This window comes from Apodemus sylvaticus, chromosome 12, assembly GCF_947179515.1.
Source record: "Apodemus sylvaticus chromosome 12, mApoSyl1.1, whole genome shotgun sequence".
Lineage (NCBI taxonomy): Eukaryota > Metazoa > Chordata > Mammalia > Rodentia > Muridae > Apodemus > Apodemus sylvaticus.
The window spans coordinates 64314612-64332670 of NC_067483.1; the positions used below are offsets into that span (position 1 = coordinate 64314612).

At 39.4% G+C, this 18059-nt stretch overlaps 1 protein-coding gene across 2 annotated transcripts in view; it reads right to left on the minus strand.

The window, feature by feature from the left end:
• The window catches only part of Rasal2 (RAS protein activator like 2), a 294721-nt gene that overhangs the window by 6301 nt on the left and 270361 nt on the right, over positions 1–18059 (minus strand). For both annotated transcript variants that reach the window (XM_052200582.1, XM_052200581.1), the window contains exons 14-17: positions 16483–17344; positions 8432–8566; positions 6164–6366; positions 4761–4848 (exon numbers count right to left, since the gene is read on the minus strand). In XM_052200582.1, coding sequence (XP_052056542.1) covers positions 4761–4848; positions 6164–6366; positions 8432–8566; positions 16483–17344 — 1288 coding nt within the window. The remainder of the gene's footprint in view (positions 1–4760; positions 4849–6163; positions 6367–8431; positions 8567–16482; positions 17345–18059) is intronic.

An 18059-nucleotide genomic window follows, 5' to 3' on the forward strand; every position in this document is an offset into this window, starting at 1 on the left:
AGCGAGAGGTAAGAGCAGCCAGAAGCTCAGACCGGGGAGTTGTTTGAATTCGGGGAGGGCGATGTGGCTGGAAGGGATGCTAGAAACATAACACATGAGAACAGACAGAGAACACAGGCTCCTAGACCCATTCCAGCTCAGTTACTCCAGGAAAGCTGCCCGGGAAGGGGCACACCTTCATTTTATTCTTAGATTTTAAAATAAAATAAACAAAACAAAGCAATGCTTCATAGATAATATTTTGGAACTATGGGTTGCTGAATTTTCACATATCCACCAGAGAGGGGATGGGTAGACCCTTCCCCCGGAAATGTTTTACAGTAGGATCAAACATTATCAGGCTCACAAAAATTAGCAGACTTTCATCTTTATATCTTAGGACTTTCCCAACATACATTAATTCCTTATTTTTCAGAAAATAAAGACGGAGAAAGACAATCATGGCCTTTCCTTAAGGAAATAGCCTATGAGGATCAACCCTAACACAAACGAAGCTCTCTTTTTGAGTTTACCCAGGAAGACATGTGACAAGGTTTAGTCATGGTAAGGTTCAGAGAGCGGCAAGAGGGCTGAAGCTTGCTGCTGCTGCTGTCAGAGCAGACACTATACAGGGCTGGGGACCTAGTACTGCTCTGCTGGAACACGAGCCGCCACGAGCAGCTGGCGGTGTTCAGGGGCCTGGGGTGGCGGTGGTGAGGGAGTCTGGGTAAAGCCTCAGATGACTACAGCGTCAGGCAACGCTTGCCTTTATCGCTCACTTGTTGCAAACAGGAAGTTGTCTTTATGGAAGTAGGGGTTGGTAGCCTCAGTTTAAAAGTATGAAAAACCAAAACAACCCAAGTATTGCTATTATTATTATTCCCTTAAATAATTCCCATTCTCTGGTGTGAAACTCAGTGGCAAGACATACAGAATCAGTATTATTAACTATCCACTTACTATATAAGGTTATTTTTTTTTTAACATGACTTGTGGCTAGGTGGTGGTGGTGGTGGTGGTGATGGTGGTAGTGGAGGTGGAGGAGGACGCACACACCTTTAATCTTAGCACTTAGGAAGCAGAGGTACCTAGATGGATCTCTGTGAGTTTGAGGCCAGCCTGGTCTACAGAATGAGTTCCAGGACAGCCAAGGCTACACAGAAAAAAAAAAAAATCCTATCTCCTATCTTTAAAAAACAAAAACAAAAACAAAGATGACTTGTTTTAAGAACAGAAGAATCTCAAAGACAGATTTGTTATGCTTTTAAAAAATAGTAATTATAGCTAGTGGAATTTACCGGGAGAATAAATACAGGTCTTTTCAAAGACAGTAAGTAAGGATAGACTAAAAAACAAGAGGTAGATTCCAAATATAATTCCCCTCTTCACAGTATGCAATCACCCCTAAGTGCAATAAATGTTACTTAAATTTTTAAATAAAATGTTTCATTTTTGTCAGTACCAAATTTCTTGTATATTATATAAATAAATAGTTGTATCATAACTGGTAATTTTTTAGAATAGGCAAGGAAAGTTACTTCAGTATTGGGACAAATGATAAGGCTCCAATACTAAGGAAAACACTGTTCTTTGGGTTTGTAAAAAAAAAAAAAAAAATAAAATCAAGCATTCACAAAAACAAAACAAGACAATCCTCTAGCTCCTTTACAAATCAGGTTTAGCCAGGTGGTGGTGTATGCCTTTAATCCCAGCACTTGGGAGGCAGAAGCAGGCGGGTTTCTGAGTTTGAGGCCAGCCTGGTCTACAGAGTGAGTTTCAAGACAGCCAGGGCTATACAGAGAAACCCTGTCTGGAAAAGAAAAAAAAAATTCAAGTTTAGTCGTAAAGGATCAAAAAAGAGCCTGAGAAGGATTGCGATTCTTTATTACCTGCAAATAACTGATATCAAACAACCTCCCCTCCTAGAGAGCTGAAAGTTTAGTTTCCCCCACCGCCAGCTTTCAAAATGAAACAGAAATGAATGGAGTAACAACCCCATCCCCAATTAAAAACCTCAAACAGGAAACTAAGGCTCAGCTGGCCCAAGTTGCTTTGACTTTTGATTCTGCCTGGATTAGCATGCAGAGCAATCTAACATTCCTGACAGGAAGGACTTCACATGGGAGTGCCAGGAGCTGGAATGTGTAGGAGGCCAGTGCACTGGCCAGGGCTGGGGACTGCTTAGCTAGAGAACGGACAGGGTTTACTTGCCTGTTTGAATAATCTCATTTCCATTTATGACCTGTAATTTAACACAGTGGAGATATCACTTGCAATAGTAACTAGGCAGCTGCTTTGTCTCTCATAGGAAGAAGCCCTTCTCTGTTCTCCCTCTAGTCACAGGGGTTAAAGATGCCATCCTTCATATGAAGAGTCCTTGGTGCCATCACTGTGACCCCAGGTCTGAGCTGTGAGGTTCAGGACTGATATGGGCCTGAGCTTTGCAGCATCAACTGACTCATGGAAAGGGAGAAGCTGAACTCCCAGACAAGGAGCAGGGGCTGCTGAGAGAGGTGAAAACCATTCCTGGGTACCTGAGTGTTCGTGTTCTGATAATTGACAGAATTAATACTAGCACAAAGAAAGTAACTGTTTCCATTTTAGAAAGATTTTTTTACTATTATTGGCACTAAGACACAGGGCTGGCATATAGAATCATGGATTGCCCCCTAGGTAGACTGTTATTCCCAACATGTCATCATCTAAGAAATGAAGCCAAGAGGGTTACTCTGTTCCAACAAGAGGTAAGATTTGTTCTTACAGAAAAGAATCTGATAAAAAGCCATTCATTACAATGAATAACTAAGTATGTATAGTCTTGCTATTTTATGATTCTATGTACCAGTAAGCCAATAGCTTGGATTGAGAATGCTCCCTTTTAAGACACTATTATAATGTGAACTGCCTTGGTATTTACAATCTGTCCAGTAGTTTTCAAGTGTGGTCTAGTCTGAGAGTACTCTTTATGGATCTAATTAGCTCTCACAGAGGGATATCCTATAATAAAGCCTATGCTTTAGTGGGAAGCATATTACATTTAATCAAACCCAGAAAGTTCTGACCCATTAGTTGAGTGGTCTTCATGGTTGTGTAGTCAGTAAGAGCACTGGTTTATGGAAGGTGCCTTGGTTCAATAGAAATAATCCAGAGAACCAAGCCACTGGAAAACCAAACTGCCATTGGCCAGATCATAAATCTGACTGACTGAGCTCTGAGGATACCACTGTTTCCACCTCTGAGAGCTTTTGACTGCTGGTCAAATTCCCTTCCTGGATTCCACCTTTAGTGACCACAACTTCTGCTTTATACTTAGATCAAAACTGGAGACAGGTGGAGTAAAAACTCCCTAGAAACCAGTGATGGAGCTGTCCTGTCAGCCGGCATACAGAGCCATGCTGTGTTGCTGGCAAGTTCCCTCTGCTTAAGACAGGCTGAAATCTGTTCTAGTACAGCACTAAGATCTCTCTGTGTGATTACTAATAAGGCTCGCATTGCTTCACACTGTTAGACTGAGAATCCAAAGGGGGTAACTTTTCAGCACTAGTCTTCTTGAGGAAATTACCATCTTTACCTATACTGTTTATTTTAACCCTGAGTGATTTTTTTCTTAAATGATAATATAGCAATATGGCCTTGTTTCTACCATTCTTCCTAACTTACTTTGGGAATACCTAGAAAGAATAAAAGAGTAAGAAGGGCAAGTAAGGTAAGTCCTAGCATATACTTCTCTGGCTTAAAAAAGGTCAAAAGATCCAGACTTTGAGTCTAAACATTTCGGAGCTATGTATGTAAGAAAGCAACGCACAACTAGCTTCTAACCCTAGTGTGGGTCAAGATAGATGAAGTCTGGCTTCCATGGCTATGCTCCCAGTTTGAAAAATAACCCTACTTTACACTGAGCTCCTAAGGAAGCTTGCTTGTTGAAGTGCACGTGTAAGAATACCAGGGGCTCCAGTAGTTATCTCCACAGATGCGGTTAGATAGACCACTATCAAAACTGTAATTGCCTTTTGCAACTTATTTCCGTATAGGAAATAAATCATACTCTACAGTGATGAAGCAACAAGGAATTAGAAATATTTCATACATACTAGATTTTGCTCTGATCACTGGTGTGTGTTCTTGCGAAGGGCTGGCTCTTGGAGACCATCATATTACTAGGTATAAGCTATCATCAACAGAAACCTAGGTTCTAATTTTATCAATATTTTTTAAAATAAAGTTTTATCCAGAGGCTCTCTGAGAATAACATCAACAAAGAAAGACAGCCAAGCACATTCCAAGCAGCAATGCCAAACCCTGAACCAAAAGGACAGCAAGGAAAGCTGTCTCCTCCAACCTTATCTTTCCTCTACAATTCCTTTGCTGTGACTAGGTGTTGATGGCAGTGGACGTGACTGACAAGACCGTGAAGAACACAGCCAAGCAATGTTTAGTGGAGGTCACAACCCAAATACACTTTTCTACAGTAACCTAAGTGCACTTTTCTACAGTTACCTTCTTAGAGAATGTCCTCCTTTCCTCAAGGAAGGAAGTCAATTTCATCATGTACTATGATAAGACTTGTCAAACAACTACACTAAATACATAGTACTTTACACACTAATATTAATGCTATATCAATATGGAGGTCATATGGAAACTCATTTAATATTCAGAGGATAATGCCAAGAAACTTCCAGTATCTTGTTTTCTACTGATTTGCCATTTGCAAGGATGGGAAGTCAGAAAGTAAAAGCTATCAAAACAAGTGTTTTCTACTAAGTTCAGGGCCTGCTTACCTGTGCATCAATTATTTTCTGCTTTGCATCAATAACTGCTTGCATCTCAGCATGGTCCTTCTTTAATTCCTCTTCCACAGCCATTAGCCTAGAATGTGGTAGGAAGAAGGTATCAATATTTTCAAAGACAGGGCTAGGCAACACAGAGAATGAGAAACTTAAAACTTGTGTTTCCCAACAGAAGACCTCTTTTATTGTAATAACTTTTCTTTCTTCTCCTCTCCTATCTGCCCTTGAAAGAAGACATCCTAAATTGAGTCTTTTACCTGTGGTTAGTCATAACATTACATTTTCTTAAGAAGAGTATTCTAGTAATTTTCCTCCTATTAGATCACGCCCTTATCAAACAGCTTAAAATAGCATATGAACAAAACCAACAAAACAAAAAAAGGCTACCTACTTTTTAAATTATTTATTATTAAGAGAGTATCTCATATAGCTCAGAGTACCCTTAAGCTTGCTATGAAGCTGATGCTGGCTTTAAACACCTGGTACTCCTCTCAGTTAGTATGTGCAAGTGCCACCGTGCCTGGCTGCAAACCATCTATTCTTCGAGTTACACTGTAGTTACCATCCTGTCTCCCTCCTCCCTTGACAGTAGATCTCCTTTCTCATTTCCTTCTCACATCTCAATCTACTTACCCAGAATCCCTCAGTTCTAGTCTCACTGCTCTCAGTATGAGGTCACTTAACTTTAGGCTACTCAGCAACCCCCTTTTTTTTAATGTTCTCTTACTTTGTCCACAGCATGTAGTGTTATCAAAGCTAGTGGTTTGGAGTCTGAAGTCTGATGCCTGGCTCAAATCCTAGGTCTCCACTGACTATGTTACCTTGGGCATGCAAGTGTTGACAATTTTTCTATCTGTAAATAAGTGTCAGTGACATCTGGTTCAGAGACCTGATGAAGATAAAACAAAGTACTATTTACAAAGTGATTAGAAAAGTACTTGGCCCATAGTGAGTGCTCTGCAAATACAGTTAAACAGATTTCTTCTTCACTTTCCTCTTTTGGCATCTATGGCACTTTTTGATCATCTGGCCCTAAAAACATCCAGTGAGATTGCTGTTTTTGGATTTGTCTTGGGAAAACTGAGTTAAATCTTAGATATTATAGATTTTGAAAACCCAATCTTCATCTAAAACCTCAAAGTAAATTCCTAGTTTCCCCCTCTTTTTTTCCCTCTAATATTGTTATAGTTAAAAAAGGCCCTACTTTATCTTCATAGTAAGTATACCAGATATCAACTGGGTTAATACCTGAGAGACACAGTCATTAAACGTGTACTGAGTACTACAAAATATAGTTATAGACATGGATAAAAAAATGTTTTCCAAGTATTTGGATCATTTCCCCACCTCTTTGTACCTAACTAGAGCCAATGAGATGCAGGCGGTCTTCTAACCTGCTGATGATGCTTTTCATCTGGCTGTCCTTCTCCTCCTGCTGCCTGCGCAGCCGCTCCTCACTGTCCTCCAGCCGGGCCCTGTACTCCAGCAGCAGCTTCTGCATCTGCTGCTCCTGCACCAGCAGCCGGCGCTCATACTCCTCCAGCCGCCGGCTGGACACTCGCAGGCGCTCCTTCAGTTTGCTAATTTCTTGTTCATACTGGCAAAAGGGGAAATGTATGAATGGCAGGAATTCTATCGGCTTTGGAATTTGCTAGCCAGAGAACCCCAGGTGACATGGTAGATGCTACCTGACCTGCCAAGCTCTTACTACTACCCAGGTTATTTAAGAGTGTCAGTTGGCATAAATGTTAAGGAAGGACTGTCATGTCTAAAATTACATTTTAAATCTTAATTTGTCATTATGAGTTCTACAAATTTATGTGCTTTTCTTCACACTAAACCACTAGTTCTGGCAAGTCACGTCTAATCTGCAATGGTATTGAATGGAAAGGAGAAAGAAAAAGAAAATGATTAAAGAGTTAGAAGCCTGACAAATGACTTAAGCTAAAAGCTAGCTGTCCACGAGGGAAAGACTTCCATGTTATCACTTGTACTTCAGGATTTCTGACACTGGGGTTCATTAGACTATCTTTACTCCACTAGAACTTACCCTTTAGACAATTCAGAGGAAAGCAACATTTCTATTAAGCCATTAAATCAGCTAATACAATTTCATGACAGGATAGGCCACTGCTGCTTTCCCCTTAATTATAAGAGTATGAAAGATTCACATTGTAAGCACTGACCAGGGCCTCTTTTTAAGGGAATTAATCTTGTCTCCTGCCCGGTTTCCATAACGTGGTTTCATCAGCCTGACCTGGTCCCACCTGCTAGAATCCACACCCGTTTTCACTAGCTTTCTACAAATTCTGTAATTCAGCTGTTTACTAGGCCCTTCGTGTACTTTATGTGGATGGGGTTGTTAGTGCGACTGAAAGTCAATGGGCTGGAGAGATGGCTCAGCGGTTAAGAGCACTGACTGCTCTTCCAAAGGTCCTGAGTTCAATTCCCAGCAACCACATCGTGGCTCTGAACCATCTGTAATGGGATCTGATGCACTCTTCTGGTGTGTTTGAAGATAGCTACAGTGTATTCATATAACTAAATCTTAAAAAAAAAAAAAGATCACTGATGCTTTAAAAATAAAGTCAAACTGTTCAGGTAAGGTGGGAATCATGAGATTCTTCATAGATGAGTTACTTATTATAGTCATTAGTAAACTGGTGATACATATGTATGGAGTTTTGTAAAATACAACTTATGATACTGTCTGGAAACCTATGAAAAGAGAATGAGCTACTGCTTATCCTTATGTTCTGCTCTAAATTCTGCTGGCTAGTGTAGAGAGCTGAAAGTCTTAGGACATCTCTGAAAAGTTGGGCTGCATTACTAGGCACAGTTGATGATTTTCTAACAAAAATGGGATGATTTCTGATGGTCAATTAAATGTTAATGTTATTGCCTAATTTTTTCCAGGTCTGTTTTTCTTTAAAACAGTACCCCTAGTTCCATGGGTAGAGGACAGAAGACTGAATTTGAGGCCAGTATGGAGGTATGTACAAGATCCTGTCTTAGTAAACAGACCAATCAACCAATCCACCCACCTACCCATATACCTTCAAAATACTATATGAAATCCCTCAAATAACAGATATCAATTATCTGTACAGCTAATTTGTTTTTATTTACAAAATTAAAAAAATGCAATAGAACTAAAATATAAATTGGTTGTTTCCAAAATATAGATTGTCTTAATGTAACTGTGCACTTGAAGATCTGAGTCTTTAGTTTTTTTTTTTGTTTGTTTTTTTTGAGACAGGGTTTCTCTGTATAGCCCTGGCTGTCCTGGAGCTCACTCTGTAGACCAGGCTGGCCTCAAACTCAGAAATCTGCCTGCATCTGCCTCCCAAGTCCTGGGATTAAAGGCGTGCACCACTGCCACCCGGCTGATCTGAGTCTTTAGAAATAGCATTCATCTAAAATGATTAGAAACAAGTGTATTAGTGCCTTTTAAATTAAAGCAATCCGCATTAAAAACTGTCATCCCCTCCTCCTCAGCCTATGATGCACAGAGGTGATGGTGGTTTACATAAGAAGTAGAGATGACAGCCTGGCTTACACAATGAGTTCCAGGCCAGAGTTTTTTTTTTTTTTTTTAAATTAATTAATTATTTTTAAAAATTACCTATATCAGTTGTCAACAAAGACAAATTAGGTTCTACCTTTTCAGCATGCTTGGCTTCATCTTGATTTTGTTCAGTTTCTTCCACATCCTCTTCATATTGTCCATTGTTCAGAACCCAGGCTGCTGTCCTTTCTACTGGGGACATTGTGGCAGAGTCCACAGGTGATTGAACCTATGTCAGAGATTTTTATTACCATTTCCTAAAGCACTAGATATGCATCATAAAGACGATTATGGTAATTGTGATCACTCTTAATTAATACTTTCAGTTTTAGGTAATAATCTATCAATGCCAGGGCCAGAGAATACGTTTGTCAGAATAAGGACAAACCATTCTGAATCCACATACATAACTTCTAAGAACCATTTTTTTTTCTTATGAAGAAATCCTTAACATTACTAAGTTGATCAGCTAAACAAATGTTGTTAGCTATGATATTAACCTACTGGAGTTATGATGACAGAACAAACAACAAGATAAGTTGCATGTTCGGGTGCTGGGATGTCTGTTGAACCAGATACCCATGGATTGAAGAGCTGGCTGATGCTAAGCAAGTTCACAGATGTACATATCAGAATGCCAATGCTGAACTTTCATATTAACCATTTAGAGAAAGAGAAGAAGTGATATCTGATTTCCTGGTGTGTTAGGACCATTCAAGAGTATATGCTTTACTTAGCTGTGTTAGATAGGGAGCCTAGAGCTTAGTATATATTCTAGGTAAATGTCCTACCACTAAACTATGTCCTCAGAACTACATAAGAAAGTTTGTGAAGAAACAAAGGTCAAACTATAAATTCCTTTAATACTCTAAGCCTCTAAAGCATGTTTCCGTCTAGATAGGATAGCAAGATAAATAGTCCTTTCTCAATACAGATATATAGTGTTAAAAAATTGTAGTTCTGAGAAACAACTGCCATTTAGCATTTAAAGAACTCTGTATGTAATCTCTTAAATTCTATTTCCTCATCTACTGAATGAAGCTGTCACCACCATCACCATTTTCATTACCTACCTGATAATCTCACAGGGAGTTCTGAGGATTTAAGACACTATATGTGAAAGCTCTTCGGTAACTTAAGAGTGTTAGTTTCTAGGCTGCCAGAGACAGGAAGCAAATGTGTATGCTGTGTGTGTGTGTGTGTGTGTGAGGGTGTGGGAAGATGGGGAGGAACATTTGTGTATGTGTGTGTGAGCAGGAGTGAGAAAAATTGTATATCTTGTTAGCTTTTTATAATTAAAATGGATTTATACTGAGGCACAACTCTCAATATAAATTGAAGTTTCATAATTGAAGAGAATTTTCTCCCTCATGCCTAGCTATAGACTTTAAGAATCTTTATACCACTCTAGACTAGAACTCATTTAAACTCTTAAGGGGATTTTGATGACTGTGAGGGTTAGAACGTGAGATGAAAAGCCTGTCTGCAGAACTCAGAGATGCATTGCAAGGGACTTTCTAAATACACACAGGACTACTATAGGCTGTCTTAAAGGTCTGAAAACTTAGCTCAGTAAGAATGGCTTTGTGCCTGAGGAAGGATGAAGTTTATATAAGTGTACACACACACACACACGTAGAAATTCCCTCTCTAAAGTTACCTTTTAAATTTGCATGTTTTAGTCTTAAACTTCAGTACCTTTTGTATTTAAAATTCTTTTGTTTTTTTTAATTTTTTTATTCGATATAATTTATTTACATTTCAAATGATTTCCCCTTTTCTAGCCCCCCTACTCCCCGAAAGTCCCGTAAGCCCCCTTCTCTTCCCCTGTCCCCCCACCCACCCCTTCCCACTTCCCCGTTCTGGTTTTGCCGAATACTGTTTCACTGAGTCTTTTGTACTTAAAATTCTTATACCTTATTTGTGTTGGTGTTTGCTCTAATCATTAACATTTATCTCCTTTAAATGTAACCTTTCATAGTTAGCTAAGTCCTTAAGCTAAGCAATGTCAGTAGACTCATGAATTTGATACTATTAAATTATGTTATATTTTCAGACATTAATGGTTCTATTTTTCAAATGTATCATTTATATGACTAAGTAAATACCTCTGTAAACTTAATTTTAAACATCATACTTTGGGAACTCTGGCCTAATGAATACACTGTCATCTACAAAAGGAAAGAACTATTCATATAAAAAGTTATGATAATTTGGCATGGTGTCATATTCTTCTAATCCCTGCTCTGGGATTTTGAGGATGCCCTTGTCTGCATAGTGAGTTCTAGAACAGCCAGGATTACATAGAGAGACCCTGTCATTAAAAAAACAAAACAAAACAATAACAAAAAAACAAGTTATAAGAAAAAAAAGACAGGGGCTGGTGAGATGGCTCAGCAGTTAAGAGCACTGACTGCTCTTCCAAAGGTACTGAGTTCAAATACCAGCAACCACACGGTGGCTCACAACCATCCATAATGAGATCCGACGCCCTTTTCTGGTGTGTCTAAGGACAGTTTCAGTGTACTTACATATAATAATAAATAAATCTTTAAAAAAAAAGAAAAGCCTGGCGGTGGTGGCGCACGCCTGTAATCCCAGCACTCTAGGAGGCAGAGGCAGGCGGATTTCTGAGTTCAAGGCCAGCCTGGTCTACAGAGTGAGTTCCAGGACAGCCAGGGCTATATACAGAAACCCAGTCTCGAAAAAACCAAATCCAAAAAAAAAAAAAAAAAAAAGACAAAAAGTGAGAACACTTCATAAATTGTAAGTAGTTTATACAAAATTAAATGTGTAGTTCTCTGCCTGTCAGATAGGAGAAGCGAAGTGCAATCAACCGTTTCTGTACTGATATAGAGAAATAGAAGCACTGGGTTTAATTATCTGCTATAAAACAAAAAAGTGTAGCACCGAATCTCAAAGATGAATAGATTATCAATATTTAAAGGTGAGAGGTGGTCCTTTAGTTTTACATTCATATGACTTTAGTACAGTTAGGCACACAGAAGCAGCTTGGCTAGGATTTTCTATTCAACAGCAGTTTGATATGAAGTAACTATTTGAATTAATAACTCACTATTAAGAATCTATTACTTAAGCCGGGCGGTGGTGGTGCACGCCTGTAATCCCAGCACTCTGGGAGGCAGAGGCAGGCAGATTTCTGAGTTCGAGGCCAGCCTGGTCTACAGAGTGAGTTCCAGGACAGCCAGGGCTATGCAGAGAAACTCTGTCTCGGAAAAAAAAAAAAAATTACTTCAGGCAGCTAACCAACAGTTTCCTGCTTTCAATGTTTAATGAAATGTTACTTGAATAAACTTTCCTTCCCTGTAATTTGTTAGGGAGAACTTCATTATCTACAAAGCTCCTTAGCTCTAAACTAATAGTGCTCCCAAGCACATACAAAGGAAGAAGATCTCAGCTTGAAAAACATTAAAAACGTGGGTGACCTCCATTTGGAATGCTAGTGAGAAGATTTTAAAGCAAGGGTTGCTTTGAACTGGACATCTCAACTCTCTTCCTAGTTGTGTGGTTGAATCTCACTTTGGGGTAAGCTGTTTTTTTTTTTTTTAAAAGAGATATATAAAATTGACAAGATGGGTCACATCAGCTTTACTTCTGCTTATGTCACAGCCTTTAAAGACCGTGAGTAGAAAATAATAGTGAGGAAATTATAAGTAGTTACTGTACTAGAATAGGAGAAAATAAAGGTAATTTTGGGTCAAAACTATTAGAATATGTAGACTACATGAAAAATCTGTTTTTTACAGTTTTTTTAAAAGGAAATATGTATTTACTGTGCTTGCATGCTTGCCTTTGTAAGTTTGTGTGTAACACACATATGTAGGAACTCTCAGGAGGCCAAAAGAGAGGGAGCATGCATCCCCAGGAACTGGAGTTACAGGCTGTTGTGAGCTGCCATGTGGGTGCTGAGTCCTCTACAGGAGCAGCAGTAAGTGCTCTGAACCACAGAGTCATTTTTATTTATTTAGGTTGGTTTTTTTTTTTTTTTTTTTTTTGTCTCACATGTGCTGGTCTTCTCAACTACCTCTGTCTTCTATCAACAAACTAACAGCACCATATCATACAACTCTTCTGAATAGCAGTGACTACGTCAATGTACAAGAAATGCTCAATAAGATTTTATATATTAACACTGAATTCTCCTTAAAATTCACTGGTTAAAAAAATACAGTGTGGAGAAGGGCACTGTTCTTCCTTTAGTTTTCTGGAAGAACACCAAAGGCTTTTCATTAACAATCATTCAATCTCCTTTTTATAAGCTGGATATGTAACAGTTATTATTTCTAATTCATAGTCAAAGAAATATAGTAGCTCAGATTTCATCTTGCTTAGCTATAGCCTGAAGAAAAAATTTATATTTACTTAACTTTTAAGAGGCCGTGAACAAAAATTAAGGGTGAAAAAAAAAGACATGAAAAGGAGGTTATCCTATAATCTCCTCTGAGCTGATGCGGGGTAGGTTTTCCTTGGGAAAAACAATGCTCTAGGGCAAAAGGGCCTGACACAACAATTTCCCTGATACACAGTTAGTCATGGTCTGGCTCTGTTGGGACAGCCGGTAAGAGGCCAGTGCTCCTGCTTCTTGCTGGGGTTTACTAGATATAAACAACACTTGTTGGACTCAGTTTCTTCACAGTCTGAAATAAATTCTCATAAATGAACAACCAGTCTGGTATCAACAAGGACGTAAACTCTGAGAGCTCTTGAGGAAGATGGGTTAGAAGAGGTTTCCACAAATCTAGATTTGAGAACTGCTGCAGACACTGGAGGGCTTGTCAAAAGTCTAATGAAAAGGCCTCTTTAAATTCAAATTTCTGACACACTAAGTCTTAACAACTCATATATTTTAAAATAGTCTATTATTTGTACAAGATACATGATATGTAAAAAAATAAAAGAGAAGAAATGAGAAAAAAAGAAATCCAGACAGTGCCTCCCTGTGAATTTTCCGAGGAAGAATTGTTTCCTAGTAAAATATTTCACTAGGATTTTATTTTCTTCCTACTCAGTATTTGAGAAGACTGAATGAATCCAGTCACACTGCCAACAAAGACCTCTCCTTTGTGCTAAGACACAAATGGAATTTGTAGGGACAAAGCCACTGATAATTACAGCTGCCTACAGAGCAATCTTCACAAAGAGATCCTCTAGGGTGGGAGAAAGAAAAAAAGTCCCTAACACAATTTGCAATTAAAATATGTAGAGGAATTTGCCTTAGCATGTGCTGATTATACAGAACTAGAGGATTCATGTGAGGTGAAAAACACAAGAAATGTAAAGATAGGAAAAAGTCCAAAAGAATAAACTCTTTAGTTATTGGGTAGAAAAAGTCTTTGTAGAAAATCCAGTTCACTGTAGAACTTGAGCAACCAAAACACTAGGCTTCAACTTCTGCGATAGTGGTTGTTCTCAGCAGGGTATAAATGAAGAATGAAAAATTTAAATCTGTGCTAGGCCATCTCACTGTTGTTGTGCCCAGTTCATGCCAGTATAGCCATTCCCTCATTCATTAATCATGTACAAAAATTAAAATTAAAATTTGGTTTTGGAGATGATATACATCTCCTACCTCTGTCTATCTAGGCAGGATTCTACTCACTTGTAGAATCCTTATGTTTTGTGCTTGTGTAACAGGCATATTTTTCTATAGGAAAAAATATTGTAAATAACAATTGGTCTCAGGGAAATGCACAAGAATTGTAAACACAAATACTATATGATAGGACTCCATGATGCAGGAAAGAGAAATGGGAAGGCAGAAGAAGAGAAAATTTTATAGCACGTTTTTGAAAGAAAACTGCTATAAATTATTTATTAAATATACTGCAAGGAGCACTTGGATGGGGAATAGCAGAGGGTTGATTGGCCAAAGAAGAAATGCTTAATTTTCCTTTTATTTTCAGGGCTGAACCTAATTAGTGAGAACTTTTTCTAATTCTATGCCATCCTCACTTCCCTCTGACTGCCCTAAGCTCTCAATGACATGTTAAAGGGCTAGTGTCAGGTCTGGTTACCCTTTCAAAATGTGGGTCAGTAGAATCCCTCAGACCCCAGCAAAACATCAGAGGCTGTCGCCATTGCTCTTAGATTCCCTCCAGAACTTGAAAGATGACTTACAGTTGAAGTGCCACAGACCTGAGTCATAGGACAATCAAGTGGTATTGACCTGGAAGCTTCATCCCTTCTGACTAGCTTTCGGAGTGCTGGAAGGTCCTATGCATGCTAGAAAGTAATCAACAGTCTTCCCAGCTGTGAAGCCTGTGAGCTACAATAATAACCGGTCTAGCAAGATATGTATATGGAGATAATAAACTCCTTCTGCTTGAACTTAAAGCCATTTTCACAGACAGAACCCAGGCCTGGTACTATTACCTGGGCCAAAAATCCCATCACTGGTAGGTGATAGATCTCAGGGGACAACCTAATATTATTCTACTAAATGAACACAATATAAAACTGATGCCCTGGGGGCTAGAGAAATGGCTCTTCCAGAAGTCCTGAGTTCAATTCCCAGCAACCACACGATGGGTCACAGCCATCTGTAATGGGATCCGATGTCCTCTTCTGGTGTGTCTGAAGAGAGTGACAATGTACTCATATATACAAAAATAAATTAAACAAAAAAAGAATCTGACAGTCCTAAGTTCTTATCTTTATACCAATAAACCAACACATCTTTTTGCAGTAAATGCAGAGACCTATAACTGGTCAGTATGTAGAGAATGAAGACTCTGGAGTACTCAGTTCTAAATCAATAGCACATACCGCCTCCCTTCTAGGAGGCCAAAAACATAATAGATATAGCTGGTTTGTGAAAGTAATGTCCATTATTTGCCGGACATGATAGTACCACTACCCCCAATAAATCAGCAGCTGTGTCTGTACAAAATCAAGCCAGTTAAAATCCCAACATAGACAGGGGAAGGGATCAGAAAGTCTTCCAATTGCTGAGAAGCCACTGGCACCTGAGTGCTGCCAGGGGAGGGAGAGTAAGCTGGCTGTGGGGATACCATTCCTCAAAAAGTACTCATGTTCCAGTAGGTAGTCTGTACCTAAGGGCTATGTGCGCACGCGCACACGTGCACACACGTACACACACACACACACACACACACACCACACCAAAAACTCACAGAAAGTGGGGTTGAGTGGGGAGGAGCTGGAGGAGAGAGAATATGGTTGGATTTGATCAAAACTCATTTTATGCAAATTCTCAAAGAACACAAATATTTAAGCCAGGTATAGTGGTGTAAGACTGTAATTTTAGTACTAGGGAGGTAGAGGCAGGCTAATTTCTGTGAGATCAAGGCCAGCCACAGTTACTCAGTGAGACCCTACCTCCAAGATAAATAAGTAAATAAATAAAATAAAGAGATCTCTCTAAAGTTATTAGTTTATATCTAAGGGCAAAAATATATAAATGATCACATTAAGGAGGGAATGATTACATTTTGGGCAAATAAGTAAAACTTTAAAATGTAACATTGGTGTGACATGAGCAGGACTTGTTCATGTATGTAGTAATGTTAAGAGTTGTACAAATATTTCAAGTACTTATCAGCCATCTGCACTTTTGTATCTTCTCCTTTCTTCCCTTGTGTCTCTAGGTGTTTGTTCAGTTGTTTATTATTCTAGCCATTTCCAGGAAAAGGCACGTGGGACTTGGCATTTCCACAGGGAGGTGGGGGATGAAGTAGAGATCAGTTATATTAAACTGTCAGCTCAGAACATAAAACTTTACTCTGGAAGCTTAAGGGAAAAAAAATTAAGGATTAATTTCCAGATTCCAGTTGATTTTGACTATGAATTTCCTATTTCACTGTGTAATTATCAATTACACAGTGCTCTAAGCATACACCTTGAAGGAAAGGTGCTATTCCTCATGGAAAGGAAAAGCCTCCTGAGTGTTTGTGTCTCCTAACTGTAATGAGTCAAGCTCCTTTCTGCTCTCCTTCTTCTGCTTCCCTATCCAGAAGCACCCCTTCCCCCAAACCTTTTCCTTCCTTTCTTCTGTTTAAAGGTTGTAGAAACATTATTGTCAATTCAGTTCTGGACACTTTATACATAAAGGGCCAACGCAGCTGCCCATGCAAGCAGAGACGAATGCCTTTTAGCGCACCCTACCTGCTGTGTCTGTTGTCTCTGGATTGCTCTCACTTTGGGAACAGGGCTCTCTCTGGAGGAAGAGGACTGCTGCCTGGACCGGCTCCCATTCTGCACAGGTTCAGCCACCAGGGCTGCAGATGCCACTGACATGCTCCCTGTGCTACGCAAGGAAGCACTGTGTGGCAGAGATGGGGGTGCTTTGGCTCGGGCACCTAACCCAGACTGGTCCAGTTTTCGGATTTGGGACTGCCCAGTACTATTTTGTCGTGGCAGAGCAAGAGGTATGTGTCTGTCTGGTACAGTGTGTCGCCTGGAGAAGTCTTCACTGTGTGAGCTTCTTTTGGTGAAATCTTCCATGCTGCTGTTGCTGGGTCCACTGAGTTTGAAGTCTTCACTATTACTTTGGCTTCTAGAACTGGCAGTGCTTAGGTTCTCCAAACTGGAATCTGCAGAGGCCTTTGGCATTGCTGGAACTGGATTGTTGAGGTGATAGACAGGATTCTGGAATGACAAGGGCTGGAGACTTCCTGGCTGGTTCAAGGCTGGGTGCAGGGGTCTTCTCACTTGAGGTGCACTCTGGGGAGTGCTCTGGGTTTCCCGAAGTTGCTTGATGCTAGCTACCTGGGTTATAGACAGCTGGCTTCCTGCGAGGCGTAGAGGCACATCAAGCATGACAGATGCATGCTCCACCTGAGCAGCGTGAGTATCCTGGAGGTCCATGAGGGAGATGCTCCGACCATTAGGAAGGCTGTTTTCCTTCTCATCCTTTTCAGAGTACGTCATGCTCTGGGAGGAGGCTTGCTGAACCAACAATAATGTCTTTCCTCTGAAATAGCTGTCTGTGTTATCCTGGCTTGGTGACTTTAGTTTATGCAAATCACTGTGGAAAAAGAATGGCCCCTAATTACTCTTGAAGCAAAATCAACATAATAGTTTTTCCTTTTGGGCATATGAACTCTTCTGAAGTTTCACAGGTCCAATGCGGAAGTTTTATTTCTATAGAAAATCAGATTTCATCGCTATAATTCTTAGAGTAAAATCTAGCATTGCTAGTTTTTTCTCAAAGATGGAAAATAATATACCACTCATCATTGTCTTCAGCTTTTACTAAGTTAGAACACTCTCCCAAATACTCTTATTCATATTTAGTTCTGTCTAAATCTTCAAACCTTGCCAATTCAGAGCACAAAGTCTAAGGCTCAACATTTTATTGACCCACCCAAGCAGACATAGACATAAAACCATAAAATGGTTTTTAACTGAGGGTCTACAGCGGAGATTCTTAACCTATGGGTTGAGATATTTTGGGGTATGGCATATTAAATATCTTGCATATTAGATATTTATATTATGATTTCTAATAGTAGCAAAATTATAGTTATGAAGTAGCAATGAAACAATTTTATTATGGGGGGGGTCACCACGACATGAAGAACTGGAAAAGGGTTTCAGTACTGAGAAGGTTGAGAACCACTGGTCTGGAGAGTGGCAGACAGTAAGAAAATATGAGTTTTATAAAAGCCCTTCATCTTCTATGAAGCATGAATGATCTCTGTATATTTACATTCTAAAGCACTACAGTATCATCCTAGAAA